Consider the following 16,361-nt stretch of genomic DNA (forward strand, 5'->3'; position numbering starts at 1 on the left):
TGACACAAAGAGCAGATGAAAAGACAGTCTTCCAGAGGATGAGGGTGACCTCCTTTGGGGGAACCCTAGTGGGGGAACAATTCTTTGAAAGTGTTTTGTTGATGTTTGTTGTTGTTGTTGTTGTTACTTGTTGGGTTGTTTGTTGCAGTTGTTTGTTGATGTTAGCTGTTTGTCTGTTGTTTGCTGTTTGTTTATTTGTTGTTGGTTGGCTGGTTGATGTTGAAGGAGGCTTCCAATGCTGCTGGAATAAATACCATGAAAATTCAAAGGTCTGCTTCCAGGGATCAACCGTTGCAGACTGATTTTGCTCATTTAATCATCTTTTATTGAATGCTAGGGTGGTTCTGGGTCTAGGAGAGAACGAAGAGATAATAAGAGACACAAAACTGAGTTTGTGGAGCTGGGATTCCAGACCAGCACAGTAAGCCACTGCTCATGTGGTCACTGCTGTGACTTCACTGACCTGGGTTCTGGCCCACCCACTGGCCTCAGCTTCACCTGCAAGGGCAACTTCTGTTTGTAGTCAATAGCCATCCCCTTTATCCTTAAGATTCTACAAGGAATCAGAGCTCTCCTATGGGCCCTGTGGTGGTTTGAATGAGAATGGCCCCACAGATTTATATATTTAAGTGCTTGGTCCCCAGTTGGTTTGAGAAGAGTTAGGAGGTGTGCCTTTGTTGGGAGAGGTGTGTTGCTGGGGGAGGGGTTCATTGCCAGGCCCAGTCTTGCTCTTTTTGCCTGCCTGCCTGTGGGTAAGGATGTAAGCTCTCCATCCCACGCCAGCCTGCCACCATGCTTCCTGCCACGATGAATATGGGCTAACCGTCTGAAACGGTAAGCAAGCCCCTAATGAAATGTTTTCTTTTATAAGTGTGTCTTTGGTCGTGGTGTCTCTGCACAGAGGTAGAACAGTAACTCGGGCAGGCCCTTTGCACTTGCATGGCTTTAGTACTTAGCCAGTTTTCAGTCTGTGCCTAACTTCCCCAGGCATCTCACAACGTCATCTACAAACCAAACTGCCCTTATACTACCAATGCAATCATGCTGTTCAATACAGCTACACGGATGCCAACACAAATATCAGCCCTTGAGTCCAGTCTTTACTTTGAGTGTATGCGTGAAACAAATTCTGCTTTCCTGAAAAGACAAGAGCTGTTGCTGAGCTCCACCCCCCTCCCCCCACCAGACAAGATCTCACTGTGTTACCTAGGCTAGCCCTAAACTCCAGGGCTTAGCTTTTGTGGCAGGAGGTTTCTGTGGTTGTGGAGACAACGGTAAACTCTGGCTTGGAACTGAACGAGTGTAGGAAAGTAGACAGGGCTAGAATGGGACAGCCTGTGTCATCATGCTGTCGCTAGCAAGATGCCCAGAGCCTGTCTCCCTCTCTGCCCCTCATCTGTCAAATGATGGAGAGGACAGGGAGGCCACTTCTGAGTCTTCAGGTTCTGACGCTCTTCTGTGGAAAATGGAGACAAAGTTAACCGTTTTTCCACAGAGCCGCTAGGAAGCTAATATACTCCACGTCAGGCAGATTTCAGTTCCCCTGCCAAAGCCATGCTTCTGCCCATAAGCAACGTATAGTTTTTATACTTCTAAATGGCTAGGGGAAAAAAATGAAGAGTCATAGTTGGGTTCCATCCCAGCACAGAAAGAAAAATAAGCAAAGAAAGCAGGGAGGGGAAGCAGAGCCATCCCAAATGATACAAAACAGTTATCTGAAATGCAGAGTTCAGTATGCGTAAGTAAAGATCTACTATTCTCTCTCTCCTCTTCCTCCCCTGCTCGCCCTCCTCTTTTCCACCATTTCTCTCTCCCTCCTCCCACCTCCTTCCCCTCCTTCTCCCCCTCCTCCCCCCATCCTCGTCCACCACCAGACAAGATCTCACTATGTTACCTAGGCCCTAAACTCCAGGGCTTAGTGGCTCAATAGTTTCCTCTCTTCCTCCCTTCGCCTCCAAGTAGACATACCTCAGTGCCTGGACAGCCACATTTCATTTATGTGCTCTCAGCTGCTGCTCAGCCATTACAGCAGCACAGCTGGGTAGCTCTGACACAGGAGCCTTCAACACCTGTATTTGCTGCCTGACCCTTTACTGACAGCCTGCCTATCTGTGACCTAGAGTAGTTCTCAGATCCAAACTATTAGGAAAACAAGAATTTTTCAGAAAACTTCAAGTCAATGCTTCTCTTCTCTCCTCTCTCTCCCTCTCCCCCTCCCATTCTCTCTGTGTATGTGTGTGTGTGTGTGTGTGTGTGTGAGAGAGAGAGAGAGAGAGAGAGAGAGAGACTGCTCAGAGGGCCAGAGAGCAGCAGATCCCCCTAGAACTGGAGTTACAGGCAGTTGTCAGCTGCCTGACGTGGGTGCTGGGAACCAAACTGGGTTCTTCTGCAAGGCAGTCACTTCTCCAGCACCTAAGAATCCTGTCAGGAGGAATCTGAATAAGGACTCACCAGCTTTCAACACTTGATTGAGCTGGCAGGAAACTAAAAGAGGATTCTTTCATGACCCTACCCCCACCCCCAAAAGACAACAGGAGAAAACCAGCACTGAGCCAGAGTTTTCTCAGGAGGGGCAAATAAACAGACAACCTGGGGGCCTTCAAGTGTGGATGCCAAGACTCAATTTTTGGGACTGCAGAAATGGCACAGTAGTTAAGAGCACTGGCTGCTCTTCCAGTTCAAGGAATGGGGTTCGATTCCCAGCACCCACATGGCAGCTCACAACTGCCTGTAACTCTAGTCCCAGCCCTCTTCTGGCCTCTGTGGTACACATATGTACATTCAGTCAAAACACACACACACACACACACACACAGAGAGAGAGAGAGAGAGAGAGAGAGAGAGACTCAGTCAGTCTTTGGGTTGAAGATCAGTAAATGAGGAAGCCTGGACAGAATGCAAGAAGCCCCATGAGCCCAACACTGCCAAAATGATTCTCCTGAATAAAGCCAGGATCCTTATTAATAACCTGGAATGAAACAGAGAAAACCCACACACAGGCAGCAGAGAGACCCACTTGGAAGCAGGGCATATGCTGGGGCCTACAGGGTCTAGAATTCCTAACCTGTGATCTCAAAACAAGAATTTACAGGGACTGGAGAGGTGGTTTTGCTGTTTAAGAGTGCCAACTGTTCCACCAGGAAACCCAAGTTCAGTTCCCATGTCAGGAAGTTCACAACTACCTCCTGGAACTCCAGCTCCAAGGAGCCTGGCATCCTGCTCTGGACTCTAAGGGCACTCAATGGATATGGGGTGAACATTTATACAAACATGTAAACACAAATAAGTTTTTAAAATGAACATAGGTTAACACAAAAAAATAAGAGCTAAACATCATGTTTAAAGTAGTTCTGGATGCATCTGTCTGCCTGCCTGGCAGAAGCCGTGTGAACTCTCTCTGCAGGAATGCCAAGCCACAGATAAAACCTCAAGAACATGGGCTCACAATTAAAAGCAACTCACTGAACACATGACAAATAATCCTTTATGAATGAGCCAAGAGAAGCAGGCTGGCAACTACTGCAGCAGATAATGGGCATAAAGCATGTCTCATCTGAGCATGGTGGCATAGACCCAGCCCAAGAGACTGAGGCAGGGTGGGGCGGGGCAGGGCAAGGCAGGGCAGAGCTCAAGAGTTCAAGGCCAGCCTGGGAATTATAGCAAGCCTTAGAATTTGAAAATAAAGTTGAGCCTACCTCATACATTTAGGAAGAGGAAGTTGAAAGAAACTGACAGACTGCTAACATAATGAAAGAAGCATCGTGGCATGGGGGCTTCCCCCGAAGAACTTTTAGAGATGAAAATTATAGCGCTAAAAGTTAAAAACAAATACAAATACAAACAAACAAAATCCATAATGTAAATTCAAATCATTATTCAATTTATGGCTAACCCTATCTAATTGATCTCTTTAGTCAATTTAATTTATTAAATCTATTGATTAACCTTGTGTATGTGTGTGCATGTATTTGTGTGTGTATGTGTATGTATTTGTGTATGTGTGTATGTGTTTGTGTGTGCTTGTGTGTGTATGTGTTTGTGTGTGCTTGTGTGTGTATGTGTTTGTGTGTGTGTTTGTATGTGTTTGTGTGTGTTTGTGTGTGTGTGTACTTCTGGGGTACATATTGCACATGTGGAGAATAGAAGGCAGCATTATGGAATTGGTTCTCTCTACCACCTTTACTTTCAGGGATCAATCCCAGGTCACAGAGAGTGCATTTACCTACTGAGCTCTGGTGGCCCTATTCACTTTAATATCTAAAGAAAATTCCAGAAGTTATAGCATTTTATCTAAAAAATATTTCAGTTTACTTTTCTATAAAACTAAGACCTTTTAACAAAATATACAATTATCTCATCACATATAAAGTAGTTAGTGAAAGAACCTAGTGGGGAAACCCCCACTCAACTCCCGATTCGGCGTGCACCCAAGAATCAGGAACAAACAGACCGTCTTGATGTAAATACACGAGGTAGTTTAATGGCGGAGCTCCGGGTCAAAACATATCTCCCGCAGGAGACAGTGGATTCGACCACGAGGCTTGGAAGCTAGGGGGTTTTATAGAAAAGGGGCTGGGGCTGGGGCTGGGGGTTTGACATGACTGGTCCATTTAAACATCAGCAGACTGTACATGCAGATAACATTTAACTTAGGTCAGAAGGGCGGGAGATAGGGAGCCGCCGGGCCAGTCCAGCATGTCATTCTCTTTATCTTTATGGCCAAGCAGCCTCAGGAATGTCTTAACACGGGCCTGCCCGAGCATGTCCTGGCCTGTTCTGTTCTCAGCCCCAGGTTTCAAAGCTCACAATCAACTCTTTGGGCTATTTGACATAAATTACATGAATCATAGATTTCAAGTTTTATTTTCTTTCATTAGCAGTCATTTTGTTCTAATAAAACATCCAGTTAATGCTCAGATTTTCTTGTGTAATAATTATTTTTGCATAATTTATTATTTCAAAATATTAGTAAAAATACAGTAGAAACTAGAAATCAGACCTTTAATTTCAATCCCCTCCTCCGCAGGGTAGATTTTGGGGTACATAATATTTTCCCTGATTCTGGGTAGTGGCCATGGAATTTCCCAAACAATCATAAGGGAAAACACCAGCCCTCTGTAGTGCGGGTGTTTAGCTAGGATGCTGGGTAAATAAGGTGTATTAAACCCATCCCATTTTTTAAACTTACTCTATGTTTAATTTACAATTGAGTTTTATTTAAATGTAGTTTATTTGGTCTATGTTCCATCATAATTCAAGGAGCATCCGACAATCACAGCTGCCATGATCTGAATTATGTGTCCCAAGACATCCGTGGATTTAAATGTGGAAGCTTTGAGGAGCTAATTAGGATTGTATGAGATCTCAAAAAGACAGGATCTGCAATGGCTGATGTCCTTCCAAGAAGAGGAAAACACCAAGTGAGAACAGGTTAAAAGGTGGCCATCTACAAGAGAGGCACCACCAGAAGCCAACTTGACACCACCTGGACCTTAGGTTTCTGGCCTCCATAACTAGAAGCACAGTAGTTCTGTTCTATAAGCCACTAAGTCTGTAGTCCTCTATTGCAACAACCCTAAAAGACGGATAGACAGCACACACAGGGAGCGATTCCCAGCCAGCGTTGTGTGCTCTACTCCTGAAACCTCAGCACTTGGGAGACAGAGGCAGGAGGATCAGGGTTAGTAGAGGAGGGCCATGCTCTACTACATAGGGAGTTGACGGTCAGCCTTGACTATGTGAACCATTGTCAGAAAAAGAAAGAAGGAGGGAAGGAGGGGAGAGAAAGAGGGGAGAAAAGGAAAAAAGAAAAGAAGGAAGTGAGTAGTAAGGACAGGGAAGAAAGCTAGATGTCTTTATCATAAATCATGCCTTAGGACTCACTACTGGGAACCTGAGGAACAGCTGCTTCCAGATGTTGGACAGTGGGTAGTATGGGTTATACTGGCTAAGAAAAGTGAGCCAGGCAGCCTAGAGCGGAGAGAGGAAGCCTTTACAGAACTAGCCACCTCCTGGGGACAGGGAGATAGATAGTCGGCAGAGTGGCATGCCATGAAAAAGGAAGCTCAGAGTCCTGGAGATGGTCACAGCATCTCGTCATTGCTTCAGCTCTTCTCTGTACTCGTACAGGTCAAAGCCACTGTCAGTGAACGTCTGCTGACTGTTCCTTCCCTGTGCTTCCCTGTGCTGTAGTTTTGTCCTCAGAACTAGACTGAATTTTTTTTTCCTGGTACCCTGTTGTTATTGCCTTTGGCATCAAATAGTAAAGTTCTTGCTACCAAGTCATAATGAACAGCTAGTGTTGAAATATTGCCTGTAGGCAGGTAGAGATCTAACTCAGGGCAAGCAATGACTCTAAAAGATCAGGGAATGCTGTGCCCAAGGCAAGTGTGGGGAATGGAGCTTGCACTTTGGTTTAAAAAAGTGGTTACAAAGAGATTGTAGAAGTACCTCCCCCAAAGGAGAACCTTCTGTGTGTGAGGTTCTGGTGTGTACTGTCAATTTTGGGATTTTGGTTTTGTTTTTGTTTTTTAAACAAAAACAAAAACAAAACAAAACCAACAGCCCCACCCAGGGATTCATCCTGTAAACAACCACCTAACCCAGACACTATTGCATGTGCCAGCAAGATTTTGCTGAAAGGACCCTGATATAGCTGTCTCTTGTGAGGCTATGCCAGTGCCTGGCAAATACAAAAATGGATGCTCTCAGTCATCTATTGGATGGAACACAGGGCCCCCAATGGAGGAGCTAGAGAAAGTACCCAAGGGCTGAAGGGGTCTGCAACCCTATAGGAGGAACAACACTATGAACTAACCAGTACCCCCAGAGCTGTGTTGCATATGTAGCAGAGGATGGCCTAGTCAGCCATCAGTGAGAGGAGAGGCCCTTGGTCTTGCAAAGATCATATGTCCCAGTACGGGGGAATGCCAGGGCCAGGAAGCGGGAGTGGGTGGGTTGGGGAGCAGAGCGGGAGGAGGGGGATGCGGGGGGGGGGGAGGGTATAGGGGACTTTTGGGATAGCATTTGAAATGTAAATGAAGAAAATATCTAATAAAAATAAAAAAAAACCCAAAGAAATACTATAAGAATATGTTTTCATTTTATTCCTAGATATGGGATATGGAGCTGCTTCAGACTGTACACAGCAGTTGACTATGATATGCCTTGTGCTCTGGCAGGGGCGCAAGTTTGCCAGCTGTAGATAGTTTCTGTGACTATGTGATGTCTGGAATTCTGACTTTTGAGAGGGTTTATAAATGCGAGAGCCCTGTGGGTTGGGGTAGCTGTGGTTGTTGGGTAGTTAGTTGGTTGGCTGTTTGGTTACTGTTAGTTGAAGTTTGTTAAGCGGGAGTGGGTGGGTAGGGGGGCAGGGCAGAGGGAGGGTATAGGGAACTTTCAGGATAGCATTTGAAATGTATATAAAGAAAATATCTAATAAAAATACATTAATTAGGGGCTGGTGAGATGGCTCAGTGGGTAAGAGCACCCGACTGCTCTTCCGAAGGTCCGGAGTTCAAATCCCAGCAACCACATGGTGGCTCACAACCATCCGTAACGAGATCTGACTCCCTCTTCTGGAGTGTCTGAAGACAGCTACAGTGTACTTACATATAATAAATAAATCTTTAAAAAAAAAATACATTAATTAATTTTAAAAAGTCTCCCAAACAAAAAAGCTCAGAACCAGATGGTTTTAATGCAAAATTCTACCAGACTTTCAAAGAAAAGTTAAAATCAATACTCCTCAAATTATTCCACAAAATAGAAACAGAAGAAACACTACCTAATTCATTCTATGAGGCCACAATCAAAGAAAGAGAACCTCAGACCAATCTCACTTATAAACACTGAAGCAAAAATAATTCTTAAAATATAAAAGTAATTCAATAAATAAATAAAAATTCTTAAAATTAAAAAATAATTCAATAAAATTCTTGCAAACCAAATCCAAGCACACATTAAAAACATCATTGTGATGGTTTGTATATTCTTGGGCCAGGGAGTGGCACCATTTGGAGGTGTGGCCTTGTTGGAATAGGTATGTCACTGTGGGCGTGGGTTTAAGATCCTCACCCTGGTTGCCTGGAAGTGAGTCTTCCACTAGCAGCCTTTGGATGAAGATGTAAAACTCTCAGCTCTGCCTGCGCCATGCCTGTCTGGATACTGCCATTCTCCCACCTTGATGATAATGGACTTAACCTCTGAACCTGTAAGCCAGCCCCAATTAAATGTTGTTTTTATAAGACTTGCCTTGGTCATGGTGTCTGTTCACAGCAGTAAAACCCTTACTAAGACAATCATTCACCACGATCAGGTAGGCTTCATGCCAGGGATTTAGAAATGATTCAATAAATGAAAATCAACCCAATCCGCTATGTAAACAAACTGAAAGGAAAAAACCCACATGATTATCTCATTAGATGCTGAAAAAGACTTTGACAAAATCCAACACCCCTTCATGTTAAAAGTCTTGGAGCGATCAGGAATTCAAGGCACAGACCGAGATATTATAAAAGCAATACACAGCAAGCCAATAGCCAACATCAAATTAAATGGAGAGAAACTTGAAGCAATCCCACTAAAATCAGGTGTGAGACAAGGCTGCCACTCTCTCTCCCTATTTATTCAATATAGTACTTGAAGTTCTAGCTAGAGCAATAAAACAACAAAAGGATATTAAGGGGATACAAATTGGAAAGGAAGAAGTCAAGGTATCACTATTTGCAGATGATATGATAGTATACTTAAGCTACCCCAAAAATTCTACCAGAGAACTCCTATAGTTGATAAGCAACTTCAGCAAAATGGCTGAATATAAAATTAACTCAAATAAATCAGTAGCCTTTCTTTATACAAATGATAAACAGGCAGAGAAAGAAATTAGGGAAACACCACGCTTCACAACAGCCAAAAATAGTATAAAATATTTTGGTGTAACTCTAACCAAGCAAGTGAAATATCTGTAAGACAAAATTTTCAAACCTGTGAAGAAATAAATTGAAAAAATGTCAGAAGATGGAAAGATCTCCCATGCTCATGGATAGGTAGGATTAACATAGTAAGAATGACCATCTTACCAAAAGCAATGTACATATTGAATACAATCCTTATCAAAATTCCAAAACAATTTTTTTACAGACCTTGAAAGGGCAATTCTCAACTTCATATGGAAAAACAAAAACCCAACATAGCCAAAACAAAGACTGAACTTCTGCAGGAATCACCATCTCTGACCTCAAGATGCACTAGAGAGCAAGAGGGAGAAGAACTTCATGGTATTGGTACAGAAACAGACAAGTTGATCAATGGAACTGAATCAAAGATTCAGAAATAAACCTACACATCTATGGACACTTGATTTTTGATAAAGAAGCCAAAACCATACAGTGGAAAAAAGAAAGCATCTTCAACCAATAGTGCTGGTCTAACTGGAGGGTCTGCATGTAGAAAAATGCAAATCCATCTATATTTATCACTCTGCACAAAATTCAAGTCCAAATAGATCAAGGACCTCAACATAAAACTGGATACATTAAACCTCATAGAAGAGAAATTGGGAAATAGCCTTGAACACGTTGGTATAGGAGAGAATTTCCTGAACAGAACACCAATGACTCAAACTGTAATATCAACAATTGATAAATGGGACCTTATGAAACTGAAAAACTTCTGTGAGGCAAAGGACAATGTCAATAGGACAAAATGGCAGCTTACAGATTGGGAAAAGATCTTTACCAACCCTACATCTGACAGAGGACTAATATCCAAAACATATAAAGAACTCAAGAAGTTAGACTCAAAAAGCCAAATAACCCAATTTAAAAATGGGATACAGTGTTAAAAAGAGAATTCTCAACAAAGGAATCTTGCAATAGCCTAAAAGCATTTAAAGAAATGCTCAACCTCCTTAGTCATCAGGGGCTTGCAAATCAAAACAGCCCTGAAATTCAACCTTACCTGAATCAGAATGGCTAAGATAAAAAACTCACATGCTGGTGAGGATAGAGAAAGTAAAACACTCCTCCATTCCTGATGGGATTGCAAACTTGTGCAACCACTCTGGAAAACAATCAGGCTGTTTTTCAGAAAATTGGAAATAGTTCTTCCTGAAGACCCAGCTATACTGCTCCTGGGCATATACCCAAAAGATGATCTACCATACCAGAGGGGAGAGGGAGTCTTGCACGTGAATCCTCTATCTGCATGTATACCTTCCTGCCAGAAGAGGGATCACATTTTAGACGTCTGTGAGCTATCATGTGGTTGCTGGAAACTGAACTCGAGATTTCTGAAAGAGCAGCCAGTTCTCCTAACCGCTTGGCTTATATTTCTAAGAAACAAGGTCCCTGAGCCTGCTGCTCACCAGCTGGTGGTCAAAGTGTGATGTTTCTTATGGAACATACAACAGTATTTTATAGGACCCAACTCTTCCCAACACAACACAGTGCTGTGGCTGACCCACAACATCCCTGGTTTCAGGAACAAAGTTGACCGATTGCTAATTTGCTTTAGGACAACTTCCAAGCCACAGATCACCCCACTTATCTGGACTCTTTAGCCTTGGGCAGCACAAGCAAAAATCCTAAGCAAAGACCCTTCTTCCAACCTACTGATATGTTCTGTCCGCCTTTGGGTATACTGTCACTTGTTAATGTATACTTGGTGGGATTTCTTTCTTTCTTTCTTTCTTTCTTTCTTTCTTTCTTTCTTCCTTCCTTCCTTCCTTTCTTTTTCTTTCTTTCTCTCTTTCTTTCTCTCTTTCTTTCTTTCTTTCTTTCTTTCTTTCTTCTTACTTTAAGATTTATTTATTTATTTTATGTATTTGAGTACACTGCCATTGTTTTTCAGACACACCAGAAGAGGGCATCAGATCCCATTACAGATGGTTGTGAGCCACCATGTGGTTGCTGGGAATTGAACTCAGGTTCTCTGAAAGAGCAGTCAGTGCTCTTAACTGCTGAGCCATCTCTCCAGCCCTAGGGTTTTTCTAATAGATTCTATACAAATGCCTAAGTCTGAAGCATTTCTTCCTGTAGCTGGCTTTGCTACTTTGTGGATTCTTCTTTCCCACCATTTATCCCACTGTTTGACCCCCTATCAGTAGATAGGAGAGAAAGAAGGACAGAGGGGAGAGAGAAATAGAGATTTTTGAATCTAATTTATTTCTTCTTGTTTCTGAGTTGCTTGTAGTCAGTCTTTGCTACCTTTTGGGTTGTTCTTTTTCCCACCCTTTATCCCCCAACCCCAGTTTCATCCCCTATCACTAGATAGGAGAGAAAGAAGGACCAGGGAGAGATCTAGAGAGCTGTGAATCTAATTTCTTTTTTGTTTCTTCTTTGACATGACTATTAATAAACCAACCCTCCCCCCAATGACCAACAACCACCCACCCACACTGCCTCTCAGGGCACTAGCATTTATGTACCCTGAAGTTCAAGTTCCAAACATCACACAGTCGCAGAACAAAACCATGGCAAAACCATGCCTTCACTAGAGCTCAAGGCAAAGCATGGTCAGCTGTTGCGGGCAGTCTGAAGCAGCCTCACAGCCCTATACCTTCTGGGATTAAAATGAAAACACTTTCTTATAATATTTCTGTGCTTCTTAAAGAAACCAAAATTCCAGAATTCTCAAAATATCTTCCCCATGAAGCCAATTCATAGCAGAATACTATATAGTCAAGCTCTACAGAATAGTTCTCTGACCAATGAGAATGTTACTGAGCAAGTCTTACAGGTGATATTGTTTATGCAAAAGGGAACATGATATGCATTCCCTGACTGCTACATGTTTACAGTCTAGGATGAATGAAGCAGGAACACAAATAACACAACGGACAATGTGATATCAGAAGTTCAAGTTGTCGTGGAAACCATGTAAATGCTCTCTATGAGACTATGGGGATAAAGTGAGGTCTGCATGTTGGTCTCAGAAGATTACAATGCCTGGTAATGGGTTTTTTTGTTTGTTTGTTTTGTTTTGTTTTGTTTTGTTTTGTTTTTGAGACAGGGTTTCTCTGTATTGCCTGCTAATGTTTTAACTTAGTTTATGTCTGACATTTGTACAATGAAATTGCTTAATGATGCCATTTGTCAGAGCCTGTTTCTACAGCTGGCAATGTAAACTATATTGATTTCCTTGTGATCACATAAAGTTCTATAGCATTTGCAGATAATTCTTGACAACAAATACAAGTGAGAATACACCTCTGGGATGATCATGTAGAAATGCAGGACAGATGGCAAACATGGCAAGAAAGACCAACTTCATACCCACGGGGAAATGGAACTGAAGAAGAAGGGACGGGAACTCAAAGATAGAGAAGATAACCTCATCTGTAATCATTTCCTTTTCTTATGTAACAGAACAATTGTAAATATTTGTAAGTCTTTGGAGTAGGTCACACAGGTACATATGCTACTTCTGCACTTATTTATTTTGTGACAGGGTTTTAACATGTAACCTTGGTTGACCTTAAACTTACTATGTAGACCAGGTTGTCTTGAACTCACAGAAATCCACCTACCTCTGCCTCCCAAGTGTGGGACTAGAGCCATGCACCATCACTCCTGGTGAATATTTTGAATTTGATAAAATATCTCCCAACATTAATGCTTGGTGTTCCTTTTTTTCCTTTAAAGGATTAATAGTATCAAATACCTGGGGGATCCTTACTATGTGTTTGGTGGTGTCCCACTATGTATCTGGGGCTGCTCAGGAAGCTTTTTTTCTCAGATACTTGGCTCTTGCTTCAGCTTGTCCCCTAAGTATATGACCCTGGTCACTCCAGTGTTCTTACTGAGGTGATCTCTACACTGCTGCCCACTGGTGGAAACTTCATGCAAGGGTTGTAGGTGATGGACTGACCCAAGAACAGTCCTCTATCAGGCCTTTACTGTCTTTGTCCCACTTGAATCCAGAATAGTAGATGTTCTTTGTGGGATTTCATGTATATAATGTATCTTGATTGTATCTACTCCCACATCTCCCCCTTCACTTTCCTGAACACCCCTCCCTCTGTAATATCCAAGATAAATTCAAGACTACCCTGTACCTTCCCCCTTCAAAAGAACTTTCCAAACTGTACTAGCAGGCCAAGTACAGAGCCAGATAAAAAAGTTGGCTGACTAAACAAATATAGAATCATAGTTTTAACGGTCAAAAACAAGAGTAGCAATTCCCCTGCCCCGACTCACACTAAAAACACAAGGACAGACAAAATAAAGAGTCACCCTACACAAACCAACCAATGTCTAAAAAAGGTTATTGGCTACACCAATTAAAATAAGTCAAACAGCTCAGGGGTCATGATGGGCAGCAAGATGGCTTCTGCCACCAGGGTCATGCAGGTAGTGAATCCACATGCTCCATTAATAAAGTTTCCTAACAGAAGAGACAAACCTAAACTCAGTGCCTCAGAAGCTTTGGGGTCTGCTGCACTCCCCTCCCATTCCTCTGTCATTTCGCAGCATTCTAAAGGAAGTACGTCCCCCGATTTACTAATGCACCAGGGGCCACCAGACACTGCAAAAATTACAAAATCATTACCTCAGAAATACAGAAGGAAACCTATATTTCAAAAGGAAATGGAGTTTATCCAGCGTGGGGGTCCAGAGTGATCGTCGTGGCTGCTGCTTATCACCAGACAGAAGGATTCGCTTTGCAATAAAGGACTTCCACAATGTCAAATGAAAAGTTATATATTAAACAACCTTAATAAATATTCTGTAAGCAGAATGAAGTATAGAAACTCCAGGTGGTCACTTGTATCTCCTGCATTATGTATCTTGGTCAACTGCCCCACTAGCTGACCTGTACACTTATTAAAGTCTACATTTTTAAATGCAAAAAAAAAAAAAAAAAAAAGCCAAACTACCCTGGTGCCCTATATCTGGCCCTTACAAAAGTATAAAAAGTGTGTTCTTTCTTTGTTCTGGATCTCTCCTCCAGCCTGTGTGCTGAGAGGGGGTTCCCCAACATGTTGGATAAGTAAATCCCACATGTGTTTTGCAACGATGGTGGTCTCTGTGCTCTTTGTGGGTGAGGGTCTTTTAGCAAGCTATAACACCTCCTTCATGTCCTTTCTCTGTATAGCCCACTGAGTTTAATTAGTGCTATCTTTATGCGCATAGGTGTTCATGGTTTTTTGTTTTGACCGGAGTTACAGTGCTAGGCATGGATTCCCTCCTGTGAGGCAGGGCTCAGATCTAATCAGAAGGTGGTTGGCTGGCTAACCCCATAACTCATGCACTATTGACTCAGTGGGCGCATCTGGCCTGGCATTGGAATTATCACTCAGGGTAAGTCCACTGATGGCTTTTCTCCCCCAGTGACCTGCATGCCACCTCCTGACTCCATGAAAGCTGGGCAGCAGGTAAGAAGGTTTTAGATTAGTTTCAGCTTGAAAACAAGGAGTGTTGTCTTCACCAATATGTATGGTCTTACCATCTAGTTGTGGGAGACAACCAAAATAGCCTCACTTGTTTTTAGGTGGGCCCATAGCTGCCCTGACCAATAATGTAGGGATGATAGTATCCCAAACCCAGCACTGAGATTTTCATTTAATGACCCATATCTTTCATTTGAAAGCAATCAACCATACCTGATGCCGCCATTCAAACTTTTTTCTTCTTTTTTGTATGATTCATTTTTGTTTTGTGTTTTTAATTTTATGTGTTCAGGTGTTTTGCCTACTTATATGTCTGTACAATATGTTTGTGCACTTCATCTGAAGAGGGCATTTAATACCATTGAAATTAAATTCAGTCTGTACTTTTGACTGCTCAGCCATCTTTCTAGTTCTTGAATTTAGGGTTTTTTGTTTGTTTGCTTTTTTGTTTTTTGGACAGTGGGAAATGGCTAAAAATACTTAATTCCTATCTGACAGGGTTAATTTCTGCATATTTGGGGGAGAGGAAAAACAGAAAGGAGAGAGCTAGAGAGGGTTTGAAGGGGCTGGAGAAAGTGGGAGGGAAGGAGAAAAGGAAAGGAGAAAGAAGAAGAGGAAAGAGAGAGAGAGAGGTAGGAACCCTTTAATTCCTTTTAAGATGTATTTATTTATGTATGCCTACAAGACAGAAGAGGGCATCAGATCCTATTATAGGTGGTTGTGAGCCACCATGTGGTTGCTGGGAATCAATTCTCAGGACCTCTGAAAGAGCAGATAGTGCTCTTAACCATAGAGCCATCTTCTCCAGCCCCATAAAGATTATCTGGGCTCACTTTTTTTTTTCCTTTTCCTTCCTTTCCTTTCTTTTTTTTAAAAAAGAGAGACAAGGTTTGTCTGTGTATCCCTGGGTGTCCTGGAACTCACTTTGTAGAATAGGCTGGCCTTGAATTCAGAGATCTGCCTCGGCCTACCAAGTGCGGAAAGTAAAAGCGTAAGCCACCACCATCCACACGGTCCTCCTCATTCCTTAAACTACTCCCCAGGCAATCCGTCTAAATCACCGTTTCCGGTTACAGACCCGCCCACTTCGTGACGTAGAATCCCGGAGCCGCCCGGAAGCTCCACCACCTCCCCCCAGAGAAGTCGCGGCGAGAGCTATGGGTCCGGGCTGGTCGCCCGCGCGGCGTTTATGGCCGCTGCTGTGGCGCAGGGCGGTCTTCCAGAGAGCCGGCCCCGCAATGGCTTCGGTTCCCTGGCTTCCGCGGCTGGCAGAGCGATGGCTTCCCGCGAGGCCCGCGACCTGCCTGACCCCGAGCCTAACGCGCGGCCTGCACCATGGGCCTCAGCCCGAGGAGCGGACCGCTGGCGACGCTCGCCTGCAGCCCGGACCCGCAGGTACGCGGGCAGGACACCTGGTGGCCCGGCCTGACCCAGGCGGCCCTGGGCTTTCCTGTGCGCTTCGGGGGCAAGAGAAATAGCCATTCGCGCAGACGCAGAGCTGGAAGGGATTTGGGAGGTGGTCGGCACCAACTTTGCTTTGCGTACCCGAGAGTCCTAGAGGGAGGCTAAGGTAGCGTGTTGTCGTCAAAATTCCAGTCATAGAGCGGGCAACATCCGGCTCTTGGCTTCACAGCCCAGGATCCACCCCGTCTCACGATCTGCCCAGGGTCGTAGCAGGTGGACTGGTTGGTCTTAGTAGCACTAGTCCTAGCAGCCTCGTTTCTTCATATCTGTTGAAGGCTGTGGACCAGGTATTGTCTTGAGAACCCGCCTACCATACAGTATAGTTAAGTAACCTTTTTAATCTGCGATTCGATTTAACGTGTGCCCTAGGATATTGTCCTCTCCCTCAAATCATGCCGCTGGTTGTTGTGTAGCATCTCTGCATTTGTGGAGTGTTGTTCCTTTCAGTACTAGTAAATAGAAAGACATTTGCTTCTGCTTCCGTTTGGTAATCGCAGTATCCAGT

The 16,361-nt window shown here is 43.4% G+C and overlaps 1 protein-coding gene and 1 pseudogene across 4 annotated transcripts in view; both read left to right on the forward strand.

Annotated features, from left to right (window-relative positions):
• On the forward strand, nucleotides 13,300–13,849 carry Gm19253 (predicted gene, 19253; annotated as a pseudogene).
• Malsu1 (mitochondrial assembly of ribosomal large subunit 1) overlaps nucleotides 15,479–16,361 on the forward strand; it is a 65,350-nt gene continuing 64,467 nt past the window's right edge. For 2 of the 4 annotated variants that reach the window (XM_006506721.1, XM_006506722.3), the window contains exon 1: nucleotides 15,484–15,787. In XM_006506721.1, coding sequence (XP_006506784.1) covers nucleotides 15,550–15,787 — 238 coding nt within the window. In that variant the 5' untranslated portion in view covers nucleotides 15,484–15,549. Of the gene's footprint in view, nucleotides 15,788–16,361 lie in introns of all 4 variants that reach the window. The other 2 variants (NM_029353.1, XM_011241499.2) reach the window with 2 other exon arrangements.

The sequence above is a fragment of the Mus musculus genome, chromosome 6 (genome assembly GCF_000001635.26).
Source record: "Mus musculus strain C57BL/6J chromosome 6, GRCm38.p6 C57BL/6J".
NCBI lineage: Eukaryota > Metazoa > Chordata > Mammalia > Rodentia > Muridae > Mus > Mus musculus.